Here is a 22,803-nt window from a genome sequence, read left to right as displayed (position 1 = left end):
GTTGAATTTATTCTGCCACTGTGTCTTCTTATTGTCTCAGCCTCAGGCATATACATCACAGTCGCCAGGCATGAACAGTTTATAGAGCAAACAACGTTTTTCTCACAACACATAGATTGTAATATGGATTTTTTCTGGTTTGGCTTCCCCAAGGAGAAAGAGACAGGTCTATATCTTGGTAATCTGTATCTCGCAATGTCTTGTCTAGCAATACCTCGTAAATTCACCAAAGTATGTTAAAATCTAGATTGGGCTATGAATGAGTATGTTTAAGCTAAACTTCATAGTGCCAATGAATATAAGTTGAATGAGACCAAATGTGGAATATAAAGTATTGTGCTTATAGCTTATTTAAATTATGTTGATGTCCTAGGTCAGGGCTCTCCGACCCTACTCCTGGAGAGCTACCTTCCTGTATGTTTTTGCTCCAATCCCAGTTGTAACTAACTTGATTCAGCATGTCAACCATCTAATTATTGAATCAGATGCGCTAGATTAGGGTTGGAGTGAAAACCTACATGATGGTAGCTTTCCGCAAACAGGTTTGGAAAGCCTTGTTTTTGGCTATAGATCTCAAAACAGGGCATCCCCGCTAAACTGCACTTTCTTATCCATAAACGCATCTCAAGTGCAAATAAGAATTACAAGGGGCAGTTTGGAAAAACCTATCCTGTGTGAATTGTCATCTGGAGTAACATACATGCATAGGATAATAATTACAAGACCATTGTCTCTAGTAATAGCCTACCTGTCCGAATAGGGCTATAATATAACATGGCAAAGAACAGGCTTATCAGCGTAGAGTGCGTAGCATCATCCCATGTCAAATCAAAACAAATGTATTTATATAGCCCTTCGTACATCAGCTGATATCTCAAAGTGCTGTACAGAAACCCAGCCTAAATCCCCAAACAGCAAGCAATGCAGGTGTAGAAGCACGGTGGCTAGGAAAAACTCCCTTGAAAGGCCAAAACCTAGGAATAAACCTAGAGAAGAACCAGGCTGAGGGGTGGCCAGTCCTCTTATGGCTGTGCCGGGTGGAGATTATAACAGAACATGGCCAAGATGTTCAAATGTTCATAAATGACCAATATGGTCAAATAATAATAATCACAGTAGTTGTCGAGGGTGCAGCAAGTCAGCACCTCAGGAGTAAATGTCAGTTGATCATTAAGAGTATCTCTACCACCCCTGCTGTCTCTAGAGAGTTGAAAACAGCAGGTCTGGGACAGGTAGCACGTCCGGTGAACCGTCAAGTCTGCGGACAACAGAAATATTATAGTTCCTACACACCACCATATTAAAAGGCTAAGTTGATGAGCAAATGGGCGGTATCATGATCATGCCAGTCTTCTAGAAGGCACATTTGTTTTATTTTTCTATTTCACCTTTATTTAACCAGGTAGGCCAGTTGAGAACAAGTTCTCATTTACAACTGTGTCCTAGCCAAGATATAGCAAAGCAGTGCGACACAAACAACAACACAGAGTTACACATGGAATAAACAAATGTACAGTCAATACAATTGAAAGAGTCTATATACAGTGTGTGCAAATGGCGTAAGGAGGTAGGCAATAAATAGGCCATGGTAGCGAAGTAATTACAATTTAGCATATTAACACAGGATTGATAGATGTCCAGACGATGATGTGCAAGTAGACATACAGGTGTGCAAAAGAGCAACAGAGTAAATAAAAACAATATGGGGATGAGGTAGGTAGTTGGATGGGCTATTTACAGATGGGCTGTGTACAGCTGCAGTGATCGGTAAGCTGCTCAGATATCTGATGTTTAAAGTTAGTGAGGGACATATAAGTCTCCAACTTCAGCGATTTTTGCAATTCATTCCATCATTGGCAACAGAGAACTGGAAGGAAAGGCGGCCAAAGCAGGTGTTGGCTTTGGGGATGACCAGTGAGATATACCCTCTGGAGTGCGTGCTGCGGGTGGGTGTTGTTATCGTGACCAGTGAGCTGAGATAAGGTGGAGCTTTACCTAATAAAGACTTATATATGACCTGGAGCCAGTGGGTCTGGCAACGAATACGTAGCGAGGGCCAGCCGATGAGAGCATACAGGTCGCAGTGGTGGGTGGTATATGGGGCTTTGGTGACAAAAGCGATTGCACTGTGATAGACTGTATCCAGATTGCTGAGTAGAGTGTTGGAGGCTATTTTGTAAATGACATTGCCGAAGTCGAGGATCGGTAGGATAGTCAGTTTTACGAGGGTATGTTTGGCAGCGTGAGTGAAGGAGGCTTTGTGTCACGTTCTGACCATCGTTCGTGTGTGTTTTCCTTGTTTTAGTGTTGGTCAGGACGTGAACTGGGTGGGCATTCTATGTTGGATGTCTTGTTTGTCTATTTCTATGTCTGGCCTGATATGGTTCTCAATCAGAGGCAGGTGTTAGTCATTGTCTCTGATTGGGAACCATATTTAGGTAGCCTGGGTTTCACTGTGTGTTTGTGGGTGATTGTTCCTGTCTATGTGTTTTTCACCAGATAGGCTGTTTAGGTTTTTGTTACGTTCGTTACGTTTTGTTTTGTAGTATTGTATTGGAGATTCGTGTTTCTTATTATTAATAAACATGGATCGTAAACCACACGCTGCATTTTGGTCCGACTCTCCTTCGTATGAAGACGAAACTCATTACAGAATCACCCACCACCAACGGACCAAGCAGCGTGTCAACAGGCAGGAGCAGCGCGAGGAGAAGCGCAAAAAGGATTTCTGGACATGGGAGGAAATCCTCGACGGGAGAGGACCCTGGGCTAAACCAGGGGAGTGTAGCCGCACTAAGGTGCAGCGGGAGAAGAAACAACAGGAACAGCCCAAGGAGGAGTACAGTATGGAGTATACTACTTGGGAGGAGATCGACAGGTGGGCGGCCGACCCAGGGAGAGTGCCGGAGCCCGCCTGGGATTCGCTGGAGCAGTGCGAGGAGGGTTACCGTAGAATGGAGGCGGTGAAAGCAGAGAGGCGCTGGTATGAGAAGGCAGCACGGCGACGCGGATGGAAGCCTGAGAGGCAGCCCCAAAAATTTCTTGGGGGGGGGGCTAACAGGGAGTATGGCTATGCCAGGTAGGAGACCTGAGCAGACTCCCTGTGCTTACCGGGGGGCTAGAGAGACCGGACAGGCACCGTGTTATGCAGTGGTGCGCACGGTGTCTCCAGTGCGGGTGCTTAGCCCGGTGCGGTATATTCCAGCTCCGCGTGTCTGCCGGGCTAGATTGAGCGTCGAGCCTAATGCCATGAAGCCGGCTCTACGCAGCTGGTCCCCAGTGCGTCTCCTTGGGCCGGCTTACATGGCACCAGCCTTGCGCTCGGTGTCTCCGGTTCGCCTGCATAGCCCAGTGCGGGCTATTCCACCTCGCCGCACTGGCAGGGCGACCGTGAGCATTCAACCAGGTAAGGTTGGGCAGGCTCGGTGCTCAAGAGCTCCAGTGCGCCTGCACGGTCCGGTTTTTCCAGTACCACCTCCACACCCCAGCCCTCCGGTAGCAGCTCCCCGCACCAGGCTTCCTGTGCGTGTCCTTGGCCCAGTACCACCAGTGCCAGTACCACGCATCAGGCCTACAGTGCGCCTCGCCTGTCCAGCGCTGTCGGAGCCCTCCTCTTCTCCAGCGCTGTCGGAGTCTCCCGCCTGTTTAGCGCTGTCAGAGCTTTCCGCCTCTACAGCGCTGCCGGAGTCTCCCGCCTGTTCAGAACTGCCAGTTAGCATAGAGCTGCCAGTTAGCATAGAGCTGCCAGTTAGCTTAGAGCTGCCAGTTAGCAAGGAGCTGCCAGTCTGCAAGGAGCTGCCAGTCTGCAAGGAGCTGCCAGTCTGCATGGAGCTGCCAGTCTGCATAGAGCTGCCAGTCTGCATGGAGCTGCCAGTCTGCAAGGAGCCGCCAGAGCTGCCTGTCTGCAGGATGCCGCCAAAGCTGCCAGTCTGCAAGGAGCCGCCAGAGCTGCCAGTCTGCAAGGAGCCGCCAGAGCTGCCAGTCAGCATGGAGCAGCCAGGGCCGCCAGTCAGCATGGAGCAGCCAGGGCCGCCAGTCAGCATGGAGCAGCCAGGGCCGCCAGTCAGCATGGAGCAGCCAGGGCCGCCAGTCAGCATGGAGCAGCCAGTCAGCATGGAGCAGCCAGAGCAGCCAGTCAGCATGGAGCAGCCAGAGCTGCCAGTCAGCATGGAGCAGCCAGAGCTGCCAGTCAGCATGGAGCAGCCAGTCAGCATGGAGCAGCCAGAGCTGCCAGTCATCATGGAGCAGCCAGTCAGCATGGAGCAGCCAGAGCTGCCAGTCATCATGGAGCAGCCAGTCAGCATGGAGCAGCCAGAGCAGCCAGTCGACCAGACTCTTCCAGATCTGCCAGTCGACCAGACTCTTCCAGATCTGCCAGTCGACCAGACTCTTCCAGATCTGCCAGTCGACCAGACTCTTCCAGATCTGCCAGTCGACCAGACTCTTCCAGATCTGCCAGTCGACCAGACTCTTCCAGATCTGCCAGTCGACCAGACTCTTCCAGATCTGCCAGTCGACCAGACTCTTCCAGATCTGCCAGTCGACCAGACTCTTCCAGATCCGCCAGTCGACCAGACTCTTCCGGATCCGCCAGTCAGCCAGGATCTTCCAGAACCGCCAGCCAGCCAGGATCTGCCGGATCCAACCACCTGCCTGAGCTTCCTCTCAGTGCTGAGCTTCCTCTCAGTGCTGAGCTTCCTCTCAGTGCTGAGCTACCCATCAGTCCCGAGCTACCTCTGTCCCGAGCTGCCCCTCTGTCCCGAGCGGTCTTTAAGGAGGGTAACCTATCTAGGGACGCTAAGGAGGTGGACTAAAACTGTTATGGAGTGGGGTCCACGTCCAGCGCCAGAGCCGCCACCGCGGACAGATGCCCACCCACACCCTCCCCCATAGGTTAAGTTGTGCGTCCGGAGTCCGCACCTTGGAGGGGGGGTACTGTCACGTTCTGACCATCGTTCGTGTGTGTTTTCCTTGTTTTAGTGTTGGTCAGGACGTGAACTGGGTGGGCATTCTATGTTGGATGTCTTGTTTGTCTATTTCTATGTCTGGCCTGATATGGTTCTCAATCAGAGGCAGGTGTTAGTCATTGTCTCTGATTGGGAACCAGGTTTGATGGTTCGTTGATATATACAGAGAAAAGAGTCAGCCCAAGAATTGAACCCTGTGGTACTCCCATAGAGACTGCCAGAGGTCCGGACAACAGGCTCTCTGATTTGACAAACTGAACTCTATCTGAGAAGTAGTTGGTGAACCAGGCGAGGCAGTCATTTGAGAAACCAAGGCTGTTGAGTCTGCCGATAAGAATTTGGTGATTGACAGAGTCGAAAGCCTTGGCCAGGTCGATGAAGATGGCTGCACAGTACTGTCTTTTGTTGATGGCGGTTATGATATTGTTTAGTACCTTGAGATTGGCTGAGGTGCACCCGTGACCAGCTCGGAAACCGGATTGCACAGCGGAGAAGGTACGGTGGGATTCGAAATGGTCAGTGATCTGTTTGTTAACTTGGCTTTCGAAGACTTTAGAGAGGCAGGGCAGGATGGATATAGGTCTGTAACAGTTTGGGTCTAGATTGTGACCTCCTTTGAAGAGGGGGATGACCACGGCAACTTTACAATCTTTAGGAATCTCGGACAATAAGAAAGAGAGATTGAACAGACTGGTAAATAGGGGTTGAAACAAGGGCGGCGGATCATTTTATGAAGAGAGGGTCCATATTGTCTCGCCCAGCTGATTTGTACATGTCCAGGTTTTGCAGCTCTTTCAGAACATCAGATATATGGATTTGGGTCAAGGAGAAGCTGGGGAGGCTTGGGCAAGTAGCTGCGGGGGGTGCGGAGCTGTTGGCCGGGGTTGGGGTTGCCAAGAGGAAAGCATGGCCAGCCATAGAGAAACGCTTATTGAAATTTTCGATTATCATGGATTTATCGGTGGTGACAGTGTTTCCTATTCTCAGTGCTGTGGGCAGCTGGGAGGAGGTGCTCTAATTCTCCATGGACTTTACAGTGTCCCAAAACGTTTTGGAGTTAGAGCTACAGGATGCAAATTTATGTTTGAAAAAGCTAGCCTTTGCTTTCCTAACTGACTGCTTGTATTGTTTCCTGACTCCCCTGAAAAGTTGCATATCGCGGGGACTATTCAATGCTAGTTTAGTCCGCCCCACGATGTTTTTGTGCTGGTCGAGGGTTCAAAATGTTTTGAAAGGGGCATGCTTATTTAAGATGGTGAGGAAATTACTTTAAAGAACGACCAGGCATCCTCTACTGATGGGATGAGTTCAATATCCTTCCAGGGTACCCGGGCCAGGTCGATTAGAAAGGCATGCTCGCAGAAGTGTTTTAGGGAGCGTTTGACAGTGATGAGGGGTAGTCGTTTGACTGCGGACCCAGAGCGGATGCAGGCAATGAGGCAGTGATCGCTGAGATCCTGATTGAAAAAAGCAGAGATATATTTGGAGGGCAAGCTGGTGAGGATAATATCTATGAGGGTGACCATGTTTACGGATTTAGGGTTGTACCTGGTGGGTTCATTTATAATTTGTGTGAGATCGAGGGCATCTAGCTTAGATTGTAGGACTGCCAAGGTTTTAAGCATATCCCAGCTTAGGTCACCTAACAGAACGAACTCTGAAGATAGATGGAGGTCAATCAATTCACATATGGTGTCCAGGGCACAGCTGGGAGCTGAGGGGCGTCTATAACAGGCGGCAACAGTGAGAAACTTATTTCTGGAGAGATATATTTTTGAAATTAGAATCTCAAACTGTTTGTGCATAGACCTGGAAAGTATGACATAACTTTGCAGGCTATCTCTGCAGTGGATTGCAACTCCTCCCCCTTCAGCAGTTCTATCTTGACAGAAAATGTTGTAGTTGGGGATGGAAATCTCAGAATTTTTGGTGGCCTTCCTAAGCCAGGATTCAGATACGGCAAGGACATCAGGGTTGGCGGAATGTGCTAAAGCAGTGAGTAAAAAAAACTTAGGAAGGTGGCTTCTGATGTAAACATGCATGAAACCAAGGCTTTTACAGTTACAGAGGTCAACAAATGAGAGCGCCTGGGGACACACAGGGCCTGGGTTAACCTCTACATCACCCGAGGAACAGAGGAGGAGTAGGATGAGGGTACGGCTAAAGCCAACCAAAACTTGTCATCTAGTGCGTTGGGGACAGAGAATAAAAGGAGTAGATGGTAGGATTCAGGGCATAATGTACAGACAGAGGTATGGTAGGGTGTGGGTACAGTGGAGGAAACCTTGGCATTGAGTGACAGTAAGAGCGGTTGCATCTCTGGATGCACTAGTTATGCTGGGTGCGGTCACCGCACGTGTGCGAGGTGGGACAAAAGAGGTATCAGAGGCATGTTGAGTGGGACTCAGGGCTCCGCATTAAATTAAAACAATGATAACTATCTTAAACAACAGTATACAAGGCATATTGACATTAGAGAGAGATAAAAGCGAGGAGCAGCTAGCTAGCAGCGATGATCCGATGCAAAGGTCCAGAGCTTACGGCAAGATTCTGGTGGTGTAGTGGATTCTAGTCGTCTTTGTGAAGAGTCTGGGAAGCATCAGCTGAGTAGCCGAGTGAACATAGGGTCCACTGAGCAGGCCGGGAGATGGTCTGGCTCCAAGGCTAGCTTCGGGGCTGGGCCACTCGGTAGCAGCTAGCTAGCTGCGATGATCAGGAGTAATGGTCCAGGGCTTACGTCAGGAATCCGGTGTTGTATTGGAGAAAAACAGTCCGGTATGCAAGTATTATCAATGCTAAAAGCGGCTGAGGTCTGTGCTAAGGGTAAAAGCCACTAGCAGTGGCTAACAATGACTAAGTAACTAGTAGCTAATTAGCTGGTTAGCCTCTGATGGCTAGCTTCTGATGGAGGTTCTGGCTATAGGGTCTAAAATAGCAGATCCTTATCACATTGGGTGAGGCGGGTTGCCGGAAGCTATATTTAATTTAAAATGGAAAAAGAGATTGAAAATATATATACTGTATATATATACAAAAAATGACGGAACAAAACAGAATTTACACGTGAGAACAACAAACAACGTCTTCACTGCCACGCCATCTTGGAGTATTGCAGTCCTAGTCTTCCGAATCCGTTTCAGCGTATTTTGGGAGTTGAGCAAGAGTCGACTCCTTCAACTCCAGCCACAGGAGTCAGAGTCGAGCAAGAGTTGATTATTTTCGATTCCAACCACAGGAGACGGAGTCGGTGCACAACTAGCCTAGGTTTGTTCTCATATACAGTTAAAGTCTGAAGTGTACATACACCTTAGCCAAATACATTTCATCCTAGTAAAAATTCCCTGTCTTAGGTCCATCAGGATCACCACTTTATTTTAAGAATGTGAATTGTCAGAATAATAGTAGAGAGAAAGATTTCTTTCAGCTTTGATTTCTTTCATCACATTCCCAGTGGGTCAGAAGTTTACATACACTCAATTAGTGTTTGGTAGCATTGCCTTTAAATTGTTTAACTTGGGTCAAACGTTTCGGGTAGCCTTCCACAAGCTTCCCACAATAAGTTGGGTGAATTTTGGCTCATTCCTCTTGACAGAACTGGTGTAACTGAGTCAGGTTTGTAGGCCTCCTTGCTTGCACACGCTTTTTCAGTTCTGCCCACACATTTTCTATGTGGTTGAAAAACAAGTTTTAATGACTCCAACCTAAGTGTATGTAAACTTCTGACTTCAACTGTACTTCTCATAACTTGGGTAGCCTGGTGAAGCAGCAGTTGTGTTGTTGCCAAGCAACTACATTTCTTGAACTGATGTTAGATCTCTGAGCTACAGCTTAAAAAGATATTAGCGTTGTCAGAAATGCTACAAAAAGGTAGCACACTATTGGTTCTCTATTGGCATTCAAAACTGTTGTCCCTACAAACGTATTCAGTCAGCATGGTGGCAAGTCTAATGGTCACTCTACGGACACTTTATGGGGCAGTTGAGTTGTGCTGCCATCAGGGAAACTGCCAGGTGATTATGGAAGATGGGAACGGAACATGTAGCTACGATGAACATGGATGTTTGTTTTGTCTGACTGGTTTTTGGTGACAGTCCTTCACTTCTTGGTTATTTGGAGCCACAAAGGTGCAGACTAAAGGAATTATACTGTAAGTTGCAACAATTCAAACGTCTGAACATGTCCCCCGATCCCATTTGAGAATTTCGCCTATGATTTTGGCTGGCAGTTTTCTGGTGACTGTAGTTCCCTACTGTAATGAATGAATGAGTTCGATTTTATTAGTTAGTCTTACTGGGGTCTGACACATAATGAAAAAAACATTACAGACAAAATACTTTACGATTTACATACATTTAAAACATGAACATGTAGTGTGTGTGTGTGTGTGTGTGTATATGTGTGTTTGCATCTAGCAGTTACACATTAGTGATGCGAAGGTCAGCTGTTTCTTCACCCTCACCCGCCTGCAATAGCCAATAACCCATCTGCAACCGCCCAACTATATGTGATAAGGTGAAAATCTGAGGCCCGCACCCAACCCTAACCTGCAAATATAGAACATTTGCTATGAGCTACAGTCTAATACGGCAGATAAATTTTTTTGACAGGGGGTGCAGGATTTTTTTTTTTCCTGATTTAGATATGTTTCTGCTTATAATTACCAACATTTTGGTGGGCTGTTTGCTAGTCAACTTGGCTATACATGTAGCCATTAGACTGTATGTTGCCCTAGAAAACTAAACAAACCGTTGCTCAACAGAATAATGTAATAGAGCGATAGAATGAATGCTTCAATCTAGTTGACATCGGTAAAGTTCTCTGTCATCTTTCGCGGATCAAAGACGTTTAATGAATAAGGAGAAATTACAATAACGCAAAAAAAAGAAACAAATATTTTCTGTGCAAATGTGTACAAATGACATTTGACAGGTTGTAAGGAAAAAGAAAGCTGTGAAAACATCCATCATGTTTCTGATAAGATTTGATTTTGGCTTCGATGCACATTTTATGTAGTTGAAATAATATGATGAAGACAGCACCTCTTCAGATTGCATCTGAGCATTGCATTCTCTCAAGATGCAGAAAGAAAGAAGTCAACATAGCCGGCACTGCTATCATCCATCCTCTTTAACCACTTCACCAAATCTTTTCCAAACAATACTTTTCTGTCCCTTCCTCCTCTTTATTTTCAACTCTCTTTTCACAGCTTTTGTCTTATTGAATTAAACTTCGACAATGTCCTTTTTGCCTCTGTGGATTGAGGTTAACTTTTTCTTCCCGATCCCAAAAGCATTATTTGGTTTTCTGCCTGTTCCCAAAAGCATTATTTGGTTTTCTGCCTGTTCCCAAAAGCATTATTTGGTGATCGGATGTGTAGGCGTGCATACACTTAAGCCCTAAAGTTTAGGCTTATGCACAATACCAGATCACCTAAATAATGAAAGAAAAACCTCAACGTAGCCTATATAAATTCCACAAGAACTTTTCATTTCTGGATTTTTTTGAGGTATTGTTTCTCTTTATTCAACCCACCAGCCACCCATCCACCCTTCAGCCTCACAATATTTAATTACTCTAAACCCGTCTGCCCCGCAGATATAACCACGGGGACTGCAGGTTATGAGTCATCCCGTGCATCACTATTACATATACATGTCAGTTCATACCAGTGGAGGCTGCTGATTGGAGGACGGCTCATAATAATGGATGAAATGGAGTCAATGGAATGGTATCAATCATGTGGTTTCCAGTTGTTTGATACCATTTAATTGACTTCATTCCAGCCATTACTATTAGCTGTCCTCCCCTCAGCATGCAGCCTCCACTGGTAGACACACAAAAAGTAGGTCACAATGTCAATAGCACTCCACACTACCCTCATGCCCCCTCCACATCGACGGGCCTGTAGGGGAGTGGGTAGAGAGTTTCAAGTTCCTCTGTGTCCAAATCACTAAGAACTTAAAAATGGTCCACACACACACACACACACACACACACACACACACACACACACACACACACACACACACACACACACACACACACACACACACACACACACACACACACACACACACACACAGTCGTGAAGAAGGCGCGAAAGAAGATGGCCTAGTCACCTTACCCCAATACATATTGTCACTCTCTCTGTCACTCCAGTATCCCTGCACATTATAATTATGGTACTAGAACTGACTCTGTATATCCTATCCTTACTTACTTTATCGTGTTCTTCTTATTTCTTATTTTTATATCTTGTGTGTTTTTGTTCTACCTTGTTATTTTTAGTATTACATTGTTATTGACTACTGCATTGTTGTGGTTAAGCTACAGTAGCAAAAAAGGCATTTCACTGTTGTACTTGTATACGTGACATTAAATGTTGAAACATTGGGGAGAGGCATTGTGGTCAGCTAATTTCAGATTAAAATCCCTGCAGATTTCAATTTAATTTCAATGGCATGCATTAGCATGGTTAGGAGAGCACTTCTATCATATAAAATGAAAGTGGGCTTGACAATTGTGTACACATTTAGAAAATGTGTTGGCTCTAGGTTGTGAGAATTTTAGGCCGCACACTGAGTTGCCACAAGTCAGGATGTTGCATTTACAGGTAACTGCCAAAATAATGGAAACACTTGACTAAATGAGGGATAGATACAATTATATGAAAGTAGGTGCTTCCACACATGGTTCCTGAGTTAATTAAGAAATTAACATCCCATCATGCTTAGGGTCATGAATAACAATGCTGGGCAGGCCAATATTTTGGCTACCATGGCTACGCCCCCATAGGATGACAATGCCCTTATCCACAGGGCACGGATCGTCACTGAATGGTTTGATGAGCATGAAAATAATGTAAACCATATGCCATGGTCATCTCAGTCACCAGATCTCAACCCAATTGAACACTTATGGGTGATTCTGGAGTGGTGCCTGAGACAGCGTTTTCCACCACCATCAACATGACACCAAATTATGGAATTATTGTGGAAAAAAGGAGTTGCATCCCTCCAGTGGAGTTTCAGAAACTTGAGGAATCTATGCCAAGGTGAATTGAAGCTGTTCTGGCTTGTGGATGCCCAACACCCTATTAAGACACTGTTGGTGTTTCCTTTATTTGGGCAGTTATCTGTATTTGTGGTACAGCTAGTGAAAAAGGAAGTCAGCTTTCTGATCTTCGCTTTGAAAAATGATAGTGTTTCAATGTCCATTTATAAAATACCTTAAACGACAATATTGCCCCCCCCGCCCACCCGGGCTCAGATCCAATCCCTTAACCTTGCTAACAACGCTCCTTCCCCTCCACAACGGCAACCAATCAAGCCAGAGGCAATGGGTAGAAAAGAGCAGACGTTCTGTGCTATCCAACCAGGACCAAGCTAACTACACTGGCTTACAACAGTTGCTTTATTATCCATTTCTACCTTTTGACTGAGAAGAAGATGAGGGTCATTAATATCGGTCTTCTGCTGGTTTGTGCAGGTAAATATATGGGTCTTCTTTTGTGAAATATGGGTGAAAAGTCAGGAAAATTACATATCAAAATCCAGCTTTAGTGTAAATCCGTTTTAATTCAATACATGTTTGCCCATGGAAGAAGTGTTTAGAAAGTAACATTTTGGCCCCGTGTGCCAAAATATTCAGGAGACAAAGGTGCTCAAAGTTGACCTATTTTGCATACCCCACCATACCATGAGACATTCATGTATTCATCACTGGAAAAGATAAACAGTTGAGTTTGATTTAATTCAAAAGCTTACAAAGTGTTGTCAAACTACAGTATTTTATTGTCTTGAATATCTTTTTTTTTTAATAAAGAATTGTCATTTTGAAATCCGTTAACGTCAATTATCTAAAAACGCTTAAAGTCCGTTTATTTTCATGTTCACATATGTTGTAGCTTAGACCCTTTCTATTATCTGAGCTATTTGTGTTGTGACCACCATCGGTTGAGACACAACATGCTTCTGAATATAGTATAGGTGTCCTTTCAATCATAGAAAGTAATTCATAGAATGGATCTATCCCTTCAGACCACTGCAATTTAGATGGTAAACCATTGACATTTTAATTGAATTGAAATTTTTACTTCTAATTCCTACCACAAAGATGACCGCCGGTCCACCCGCCGCCTAATTTCAATTTATATGGTCATGTCTATTCTGGTATCTTTTATGATTTCAATAGGTTTCCTATGGAGGATTGACAGTATAATTTATAACAACAGATATTCCCATTCAAGTCAACATTCTCTGATGTGTGGACCTCCAACCATCTTTGTGGTACCATTTGAACATTTCAATTTGATTCATATTTTAGTGCATTTATCAGACAAAACATAATATCCACTGTATCCACAAGAGCATGATGTATCTCAACCGATGGTGGGCACAACACAAATACTATAGATTATGTAAAATAGGGTCTGTGAACATGTTTATGCGTTTTAGATCATTCATATTAAAATATAATATATATATATGTATATATATATTTATCCCCAGAAATGATAAAATATTTGACTGCCCTGTTTGTAAGCTTTTAAATTATGATAATCTCAACCATTGAATATTTCCCAGTGATGAAGACATGGATGTCTCATGGTACGGAGGGGGATGTAAAATGGGAGAACTTTGAGCACCTTTATCTCTTTAATGTTTGGGCATTCAGGTCTAAAAGGTCACTTCCTGAGCAATTCTACAATGGACAAATATGGAATTGTTCAAATCAAAAAGTGGTGCTGTCAAAAAGTGATTGAATCCCAATGGAGTGACCATTTAGCTGTTGTAAAGAATTCCCTGCTTTGCAAAAATATATTAAAATGACAATGCTAATAGTCTTTTTTGTGTGTGTGTGTGTGTGTGTGATGGGGGGGGGGGGGGGGGGGGGGTAGCCTTTGCTCAGTCCTTCAAGTCTCAAGGTGGGGTGAGTCTGAGAGAGGAGGAGGACATGTGGGGGAACTACCTAATGGACAGAGATGACAACCATGCCGAGGTACTGTGGGGGACTTTTCATTGTATTGTATTAGTGAGTACCTTAACAACAGCAAACATTTTATTTGTAGGCCCGGACAAAAACACCTGATTCAACTCACTGAGGGCTTGAAGACTAGTTCAGTTGAATCAGGTATGCTTGTCCAGGTCTACAAAATAATTTGTACTATTGGGGATACTCAAGGACTGTAGTTGTGAAACACTGCCCTACACAATACCCAGCTAGCAGATTTGTTTTGTTGGAAGGTGTGGGAACGTATGTTTTTGGTTTAACATTGGATGTAGGAAAGAAGCCATATTTTTCCTGACCAGTAAAACAGAACATTGTCTGTTCTGTGAATGTTTATTTTTATGTTGCAGGGAGGTTCTAAGAACGTTTTATTCTGGTTCCTTTAATGTTTTTCTGCCAGGTTATATTAATGCTTTGAGAAGGGAAATTCTATGTAATTTTGTTTTTTTGAATAACTTCCTTAACTTTCACTAAATATTTCAATAAGACTTTTAATAACACTGCTAGCTTATTTCTTTGAACTCCAAGCACAGATAGGACACATGGAAATTCCTTATTCATTAATTATGCAAAAACATGTTTTTTTTTAAATTGTAACATGACATTTGTTTCCATGGAATTAGTCCATTGAGCCACCAGGATGGATCTAGCATGCCATGTTTTGTTTAAACATTCAAAGCTGAAAACGTTCATCTATTAAAATAGACTCCATTTCAAAGGAAACAAGCACCCAATAAGATCAGGTGTGGCCAATTGGTGGGCACCTGAAAAAAATAAAATCCTGTTCGTCACATGCGCTGAATACTTTACAGTGAAATGTTTACTTACAAGCCCATTCCCAACAGTGCAGAGTTCAAAAGTAACAGATATTTGCTGAATACAAAAGGAAATTGTAACTCAACAAAAACAATAACGAGGCTAGTTACAAGGTACTAAGTACCAGAACCAAGTCAATGTGCAGGGGTACGGGGTAGTTGAGGTAATATAGCATGTGGGTAGGGGTAAACGTGACTAGGCAATCAGGATATTTAATGAACAGAGTAGCAGCAGTGTATGTGGGAGTGTGTCTATGTGTGAGTGTCGTCAATATGCATGTGTGTGTGTGTGTGTGTGTGTGTGTGTGTGAGCGTATGAGTGTGTTGGAGTGTCAGTGTAGTATGTGTGAGTGTGTAGATTGAGTCTAGTGAGTGTGCATAGAGCCAGTGCAAGGGAGTCAATTTGGATAAATAACAAAATAACAAAGGGGTTCAATTTAAATTGTCCTTGTAGCCATTTGATTAACTGTTCAGCAGTCTTATTGCCTGAGGGTAGAAGCTGTTTAGGTGCCTTTTGGACAAAGACTTGGCACTACGGTACTGCTTGCAGTGGGGTAGCATAATGAATAGTTTATGACTTGGATTGCTGCAGTCTTTCACAATTTTTAGGGCCTTCTTCTGACACCGCCTGGTAAAGAGGTCCTGGATGGCAGGGAGTTTGGCCTCAGTGAACATGCATAACAAGACAGAGGATAGAGAGAGTTTTGTTCATGCTGAGCACGGCATGTATGTTTTTATTAAATAACATTCTTAGAACGTTCTCTGAATGTTAGTAAAGTAGATTTTTTTTTAATGGTTTTCTAAACATTCTCCGAAATATTTAAGAACATGACTAAATAGACCCATGAAAACAACTTTAGGAAATGTTATGCTGAAGAACTGAAATTGCCACAGAAGAACCGTTTCTTAACTTTCTCAGAACTATTTCAGAACATTCATGATGTCAAACCAGTTGGAGAACGTTCCTAGAACGTTACCAAAATGTAAATATAACCATGTTTGAACTTTTAGGAAACCGTATGATAAAGTAACGAAGTGCCAAGAAAATGATTTTTTTGAGAAGTTCCTTAAACTTCTTGATGCACCCATCCCGTTAGCAGGATCATTTTCGTCAACCACCGCTGAATTGCAGAGCGCCAAATTCAAATGAAATTACAAAAAATATTACATTTTCGTGATATCACAAGTGCAATATATCAAAGCACAGCTTAGCTTGTTGTTAATCCACCTGGCGTGTCAGATTTCAATAAAGCTTTTCGGCGAAAGCATACCAAGCGTTTATGTAAGGACATCTCTCTCAGTAGACAAAATATTACAAACAGCTAGCAGCCAAGTAGATTGGTCACGAAAGTCAGAAAAGCAATACATTAAATCGCTTACCTTTGATGATCTTCGAATGTTTGCACTCACGAGACTCCCAGTTACACAATAAATGCTCCTTTTGTTCCATAAAGTTTATTTTTATATCCAAAATACCTCCATTTGGTTGGCGCGTTATGTCCAGAAATCCACAGGCTCGAGCGGTCACGACATCGCAGACAAAAAATCAAAATAGTATGCGTAATGTTCGTAGAAACATTTCAAAAGTTTTTTATAATCAATCCTCAGGTTGTTTTTACAATATATAATCGATAAAATATCAACCGGGACTGTAGCTTCGTCAATAGGAGAGAGAGAGAAAATGGCTGCTCCAAGCTGTTGCGCATACATAACACTGCTGGCACCCAGCCATACAATGACGCGATGTGATCTTTCTCGCTCATTTTTCAAAATAAAAGCCTGAAACTATGTCTAAAGGCTGTTCACGCCATGGGGAAGCCATAGGAAAGGGAATCTGGTTGATATTCCTTTAAATGGAGCGAAGGCTGGCTATGGAACATAGCATAACTTTCAAAATAGAAGCCACTTCCGGGTTGGATTTTCCTCAGGTTTTCGCCTGCAATATCAGTTCTGTTATACTCACCGACAATATTTTTTGACAGTTTTGGAAACTTTAGAGTGTTTTCTATCCTAATCTGACAATTATATGCATATTCTAGATTCTGGGCCTGAGAAATATGCAGTTTAATTTGGGTACGTTTTTCATCCAAACATCTAAATACTGCCCCCTACACTCAAGGTTGTGCTGAGAATGTTCCAAAGCCAAACCACTGGGCACACACTGATTGAATTAATGTTGTAGCCATGTCATTTCAATGAAATCACGTTGAACCAACGTGGAATAGACATCAATTTGACGTCTGTGGGAAGCAAATATCCTGCACCTTTCCCAGAAAGTTGTGGGAAGGTTGTTTGCAAAATAACCACCAGACAATAACACTCTCACCAAGCTCTATGAAATATATGGTTTTCAGAATGGTATGTGCTAGATCGGTAGCCTAAAGAAATTGCGGTTTGCATGTGGTAACATAAAGATGAAAAAAATCCCAACTCCTTGTAACCCATTGTCATGCCAAACATGTCAAGAGAGAAGAAACAGACTAAGCCTTGCGATGCTTGTTTTAATTAATCCCAAAGAAAGAAAGAAACGTACATCAAGGTTTATGCCATTATTTGGTGATACCATTTTGCCATGTCATATTTAAGTAAATACCTGGTCATTTTTGTTGCCTAAAATGTCTCCCTCTCCCTCAGATCAAAGCTGTCCTTCCAGGTACCTGCTTTTTGTGTAAGCGCATCATCAAAAAGATCAAGACCAAGCTGAATGGTGATAAGAGCAAGGTAATGATGATAGATTGCTCACCTTCCCTTTTACAATCACAGAATAATCTCACGTTAGGTTTTACACTCTCTAATAAATATCATACAAATATTAACTTTGTAGTTTTAACACACCAATCTCATCACTGTGCAGTACATTATAGTAATAATAAAGCCTAGTCAGCGTCATATTGAAATGATTGAGAAACCACTTTATACAGCAACAGTTGAAGTCGGAAGTTGACATGCACTTAGGATGGAGTCATTAAAACTAGCATTTCAACCACTCCACAAATGTTTTGTTAACAAACTATAGTTTTGGCATGTCGGTTAGGACATCTACTTTGTGCATGACACAAGTCATTTTTCCAACAATTGTTTACAGACAGATTATTTCACTTATAATTCACTGTATAACAATTTCAGTGGGTCAGAAATGTACATACACTAAGTTAACTGTGCCATGTAACAGCTTGGAAAAGTCTGGAAAATGATGTCATGGCTTTAGAAGCTTCTGATAGGGTAATTGACAACATTTGAGTCATTTGAAGGTGTACCTGTGGATGTATTTCAAGCCTACTTTCAAACTCAGAGTCTCTTTGCTTGACATCATGGGGAAATCAGCCAAGACCTCAGAAAAATATTGTAGACCTCCAGAAGTCTGGTTTTTCCCTGGGAGCAATTTCCAAACGCCTGAAGGTACAACGTTCATCTGTACAAACAATAGTATGCAAGTATAAACACCATGGGACCATGCAGCCATCGTACCGCTCAGGAAGGAGATGCGTTCTGTCTCCTAGAGATAAACGTACTTTGGTGCAAAAAGTGCAAATCAATCCCAGAACAACAGCAAAGGACCTTGTGAAGATGCTAGAGGAAACGGGTACAAAAGTATTTATAGCCACAGTAAAACAAGTCCTATATTGACATAACCTGAAATGCCGCTCAGCAAGGAGGAAGCCACTGCTCCAAAACCGCCATAAAAAAGCCAGACTACGGTTTGCAACTGCACATGGGGACAACGATTGTACTTTTTGGAGAAATGTCCTCTCTCTGATGAAACAAAAGTATAACTGTTTGGCCATAATGACCATTGTTATGTTTGGAGGAAAAAGGGGGATACTTGCATGCCGAAGAACACCATCCCAACCGTGAAGCACGGGGGTGGCAGCAACATGTTGTGGGGGTGCTTTGCTGCAGGAGGGACTGGTGCACTTCACAAAATAGATGACATAATGAGGATGGAAAATTATGTGGATATATTGAAGCAACATCTCAAGACCTCAGTCAGGAAGTTAAAGCTTGGTCACAAATTGGTCTTCCAAATGAACAATGACCCCAAGCATAAGTCCTGAGTTGTGGCAAAATGGCTTAAGGACAACAAAGTCAAGGTATTGGAGTGGCCATCACAAAGCCCTGACCTCAATACTATAGAAAATGTGTGGGTAGAACTGAAAAAGCATGTGTGGGCAGAACTGAAAAAGTGTGTGCGAGCAAGGAGGCCTACAAACCTGACTCAGTTACACCAGCTGTGTCAGGAGGAATGGGCCAAAATTCACCCAACTTATTGTGGGTAGCTTGTGGAAGGCTACCCAAAATGTTTGACCTAAGTTAAACAATTTATAGGCAATTCTACCAAATACTAATTGAGTGTATGTAAACTTCTGACCCACTGGGAATGTGATAAAAGAAATAAAAGCTGAAATAAATAATTCTCTCTACTATTATTCTGACATTTCACATTCTTAAAATAAAGTGGTGATCCTAACTGACCTAAGACAGGGAATTAACTAGGATTAAATGTCAGGAATTATGAAAAACTGAGTTAAAATATAGGCTAAGGTGTATGTAGTCTTCCGACTTCAACTGTATTTCTCTGCAATTCTCACAATGTTATGTAAGCAAGTTCATTTGTGTCACCAATGACACAAACTAACGCATTCTGTTTGTGATATAGCTCTATATTTTTGCTTGCAGGATAACATCACTGCTATACTGGACTCTATTTGTCGCAGCTTGTGGAAGCTGAAAGGTGTCTGCAACAAACTGGTCAATAAATACAAAGAACAACTGATTGATGCACTTGCCAGTGATGTGGATGCAGTAAATGCCTGTAAAAAATTGAAGCTATGCAAATGAGATACCATTTACCCATGACTGCCCTGGGCTCAGGTCTGAGCATACATGTTCTGTCTGTTTTTTTTTCAGATGAACACACTGTCATAGCTTAGCTTTACATTATTTTCATGCACAACTGTCTGGATGGAATGGCAGTCTTTAAAGTCACTTGCATTGCTACTGCAATTTTTATTGAATTAAATACTGAAACTGATTCAAAACGGTCTCCTTAGTTTCACAATAAAACCCTTGCTATTTATGTATACTATCTCACTGGAATGCAGTCGAGAAAAAGGGTCTTGGTGTCTCCCTTTTGGACACTTTACATTGGAAAAATCAACCTGTGAAATAGGGATCAATTCGTATTGTGGAAGATTCAAGTTATAGCTCGATTGAAATTTAAAGGCAATGTTCCCGCGTCCGTGGAGACTGCATTTATCAATAAACTATGCATATGTCGGCTCAATCAGAAATTACCTTCACATTTTAACATGGATCTTCCTCAATACTTCCGCGATACGGATTGAATCTAGCCCTCAACTGACAAATAGTATATTCAGTGCTATCAGAATATCACTACAAATGTAACCGCAAGTAACACTGTAGTACATAACATTAGTAGCGGTAACTGCTAACGAGAAAGGGTTGTGGTAACTACTAATGATTTCAAGGGTGTTAGTAGTATATGCATAACATGTAGTTTGCAACAACGCTGGCCTAAAACATTCAGTATCTTGTGACTGAGGTCCAGTTCTCCCATAATCAGTATTAGTCTTCTGCTGGTTTGTGCAGGTAAATATGTGACCAGTCTTTTTTGAGGTAAAATGTAAGGCGTATACTTGGTAACTAAATAGGCCTAATGAAGTGTAACTAAATAGGCCTAATGTAATGTAACTAAATAGGTCTAATGGAATTAGCTGATGTAACATTAACTGTATGTGAAAAAAATTTCAAACGCTAATTAGATTGTTTGTTTTTTGGCTAGCCTTTGCTCAATTCTTTAATCTTAAAGGTTGGGGGTATCTGAAAGAGTAGGACAACACGTGGGGGGACTACATCATAGACAGAGATGACAACCATACCAAGGGAGAGTTGGAGACAAAAAAGAAAGAGAAACCCTGTGCACAGCAGTGCATTTAGATCCAGGTGCTGGGCGTCGGCAGGAACAACTAGTATTAAAAAACGAGCAAAAACTGCCAACTAGAGATGACAGGCGAGTGAAGCAACCGACGTTGACTTCAGTGCTTACAGTGGGGCAAAAAAGTATTTAGTCAGCCACCAATTGTGCAAGTTCTCCCACTTAAAAAGATGAGAGGCCTGTAATTTTCATCATAGGTACACTTCAACTATGACAGACAAAATGAGAAAAAAAATCCAGAAAATCACATTGTAGGATTTTTTATGAATTTATTTGCAAATTATGGTGGAAAATAAGTATTTGGTCACCTACAAACAAGCAAGATTTCTGGCTCTCACAGACCTGTAACTTCTTCTTTAAGAGGCTCCTCTGTCCTCCACTCGTTACCTGTATTAATGGCACCTGTTTGAACTTGTTATCAGTATAAAAGACTCCTGTCCACAACCTCAAACAGTCACACTCCAAACTCCACTATGGCCAAGACCAAAGAGCTGTCAAAGGACACCAGAAACAAAATTGTAGACCTGCACCAGGCTGGGAATACTGAATCTGCAATAGGTAAGCAGCTTGGTTTGAAGAAATCAACTGTGGGAGCAATTATTAGGAAATGGAAGACATACAAGACCACTGATAATCTCCCTCGATCTGGGGCTCCACGCAAGATCTCACCCCGTGGGGTCAAAATGATCACAAGAACGGTGAGCAAAAATCCCAGAATCACACGGGGGGGCCTAGTGAATGACCTGCAGAGAGCTGGGACCAAAGTAACAAAGCCTACCATCAGTAACACACTACGCCGCCAGGGACTCAAATCCTGCAGTGCCAGACGTGTCCCCCTGCTTAAGCCAGTACATGTCCAGGAGCATTTGGATGATCCAGAAGAAGATTGGGAGAATGTCATATGGTCAGATGAAACCAAAATCTAACTTTTTGGTAAAAACTCAACTCGTCGTGTTTGGAGGACAAAGAATGCTGAGTTGCATCCAAAGAACACCATACCTACTGTGAAACATGGGGGTGGAAACATCATGCTTTGGGGCTGTTTTTCTGCAAAGGGACCAGGACGACTGATCCGTGTAAAGGAAAGAATGCATGGGGCCATGTATCATAAGATTTTGAGAGAAAACCTCCTTCCATCAGCAACGGCATTGAAGATGAAACGTGGCTGGGTCTTTCAGCATGTCAATGATCCCAAACACACCGCCCGGGCAACGAAGGAGTGGCTTCGTAAGAAGCATTTCAAGGTCCTGGAGTGGCCTAGCCAGTCTCCAGATTTCAACCCCATAGAAAATCTTTGGAGGGAGTTGAAAGTCTGTGTTGCCCAGCAACAGCCACAAAACATCACTGCTCTAGAGGAGATCTGCATGGAGGAATGGGCCAAAATACCAGCAACAGTGTGTGAAAACCTTGTGAAGACTTACAGAAAATGTTTGACCTCTGTCATTGCCAACAAAGGGTATATAACAAAGTATTGAGATAAACTTTTGTTATTGACCAAATACTTATTTTCCACCATAATTTGCAAATAAATTCATTAAAAATCCTACAATGTGATTTTCTGGATTTTTTCTTCTCATTTTGTCTGTCATAGTTGAAGTGTACCTATGATGAAAATTACAGGCCTCTCTCAGCTTTTTAAGTGGGAGAACTTGCACAATTGGTGGCTGACTAAATACTTTTTTTGCCCCACTGTATCTACATAATGCATAATATTAATATAACATAATATAAATGCCTGAGATCACTCTGCAGCCTGTCATCAAAAGATACACCTTGTGTATTCTACTTGAATAACTCTCAACAATAAGTCACAACTGAGTTCCTAAAAAAAAATACAGGTCTACTGGTTAAATAAAATGCTGTAAAGCCAAATGGGAAGGGTTGCAATTTTTGGGAGAGTCAAATAAAAAAAACATAGGTTTATATAGTGTAATTTTTATATAGTGTAATTTTTATATATCTTCTTCTGAGAGGATTCTAGCTAGACTAGAACATAACCACATGCATGTCATAGTATTTTTTCCCTCAAACTAATAGGTAAGACACAGCAGCTGTC

At 42.8% G+C, this 22,803-nt stretch overlaps 1 protein-coding gene across 1 annotated transcript; it reads left to right on the top strand.

Moving 5' to 3' along the window:
• The first annotated feature begins 12,301 nt into the window (after positions 1 to 12,301).
• LOC139374341 (saposin-C-like) lies at positions 12,302 to 19,767 on the top strand. The gene is made up of 4 exons (XM_071115379.1): positions 12,302 to 12,455; positions 13,867 to 13,967; positions 17,426 to 17,512; positions 19,469 to 19,767. The coding sequence occupies exons 1-4, from the start codon at positions 12,416 to 12,418 to the stop codon at positions 19,628 to 19,630; spliced, it is 390 nt and encodes a 129-aa protein (XP_070971480.1). The 5' UTR covers positions 12,302 to 12,415; the 3' UTR covers positions 19,631 to 19,767.
• The last annotated feature ends 3,036 nt before the right edge of the window (positions 19,768 to 22,803 follow it).

The sequence above is a fragment of the Oncorhynchus clarkii genome, chromosome 19 (genome assembly GCF_045791955.1).
Source record: "Oncorhynchus clarkii lewisi isolate Uvic-CL-2024 chromosome 19, UVic_Ocla_1.0, whole genome shotgun sequence".
In the NCBI taxonomy this organism is placed as follows: domain Eukaryota; kingdom Metazoa; phylum Chordata; class Actinopteri; order Salmoniformes; family Salmonidae; genus Oncorhynchus; species Oncorhynchus clarkii.
Note: the sequence above shows the minus strand (reverse complement) of the source record. Positions and strands in the feature narration are given on the sequence as shown.

What these genes read in the sequence shown, in the direction of transcription:
- LOC139374341 (XM_071115379.1), top strand. Translation starts at nt 12,416, where the DNA reads ATGAGGGTCATTAATATCGGTCTTCTGCTGGTTTGTGCAG. An exon ending in TCTTCTGCTGGTTTGTGCAG is followed by an intron (nt 12,456 to 13,866) that starts GTAAATATATGG and finishes GGGGGGGGGTAG; the next exon opens with CCTTTGCTCAGTCCTTCAAG. An exon ending in GAGATGACAACCATGCCGAG is followed by an intron (nt 13,968 to 17,425) that starts GTACTGTGGGGG and finishes CCTCTCCCTCAG; the next exon opens with ATCAAAGCTGTCCTTCCAGG.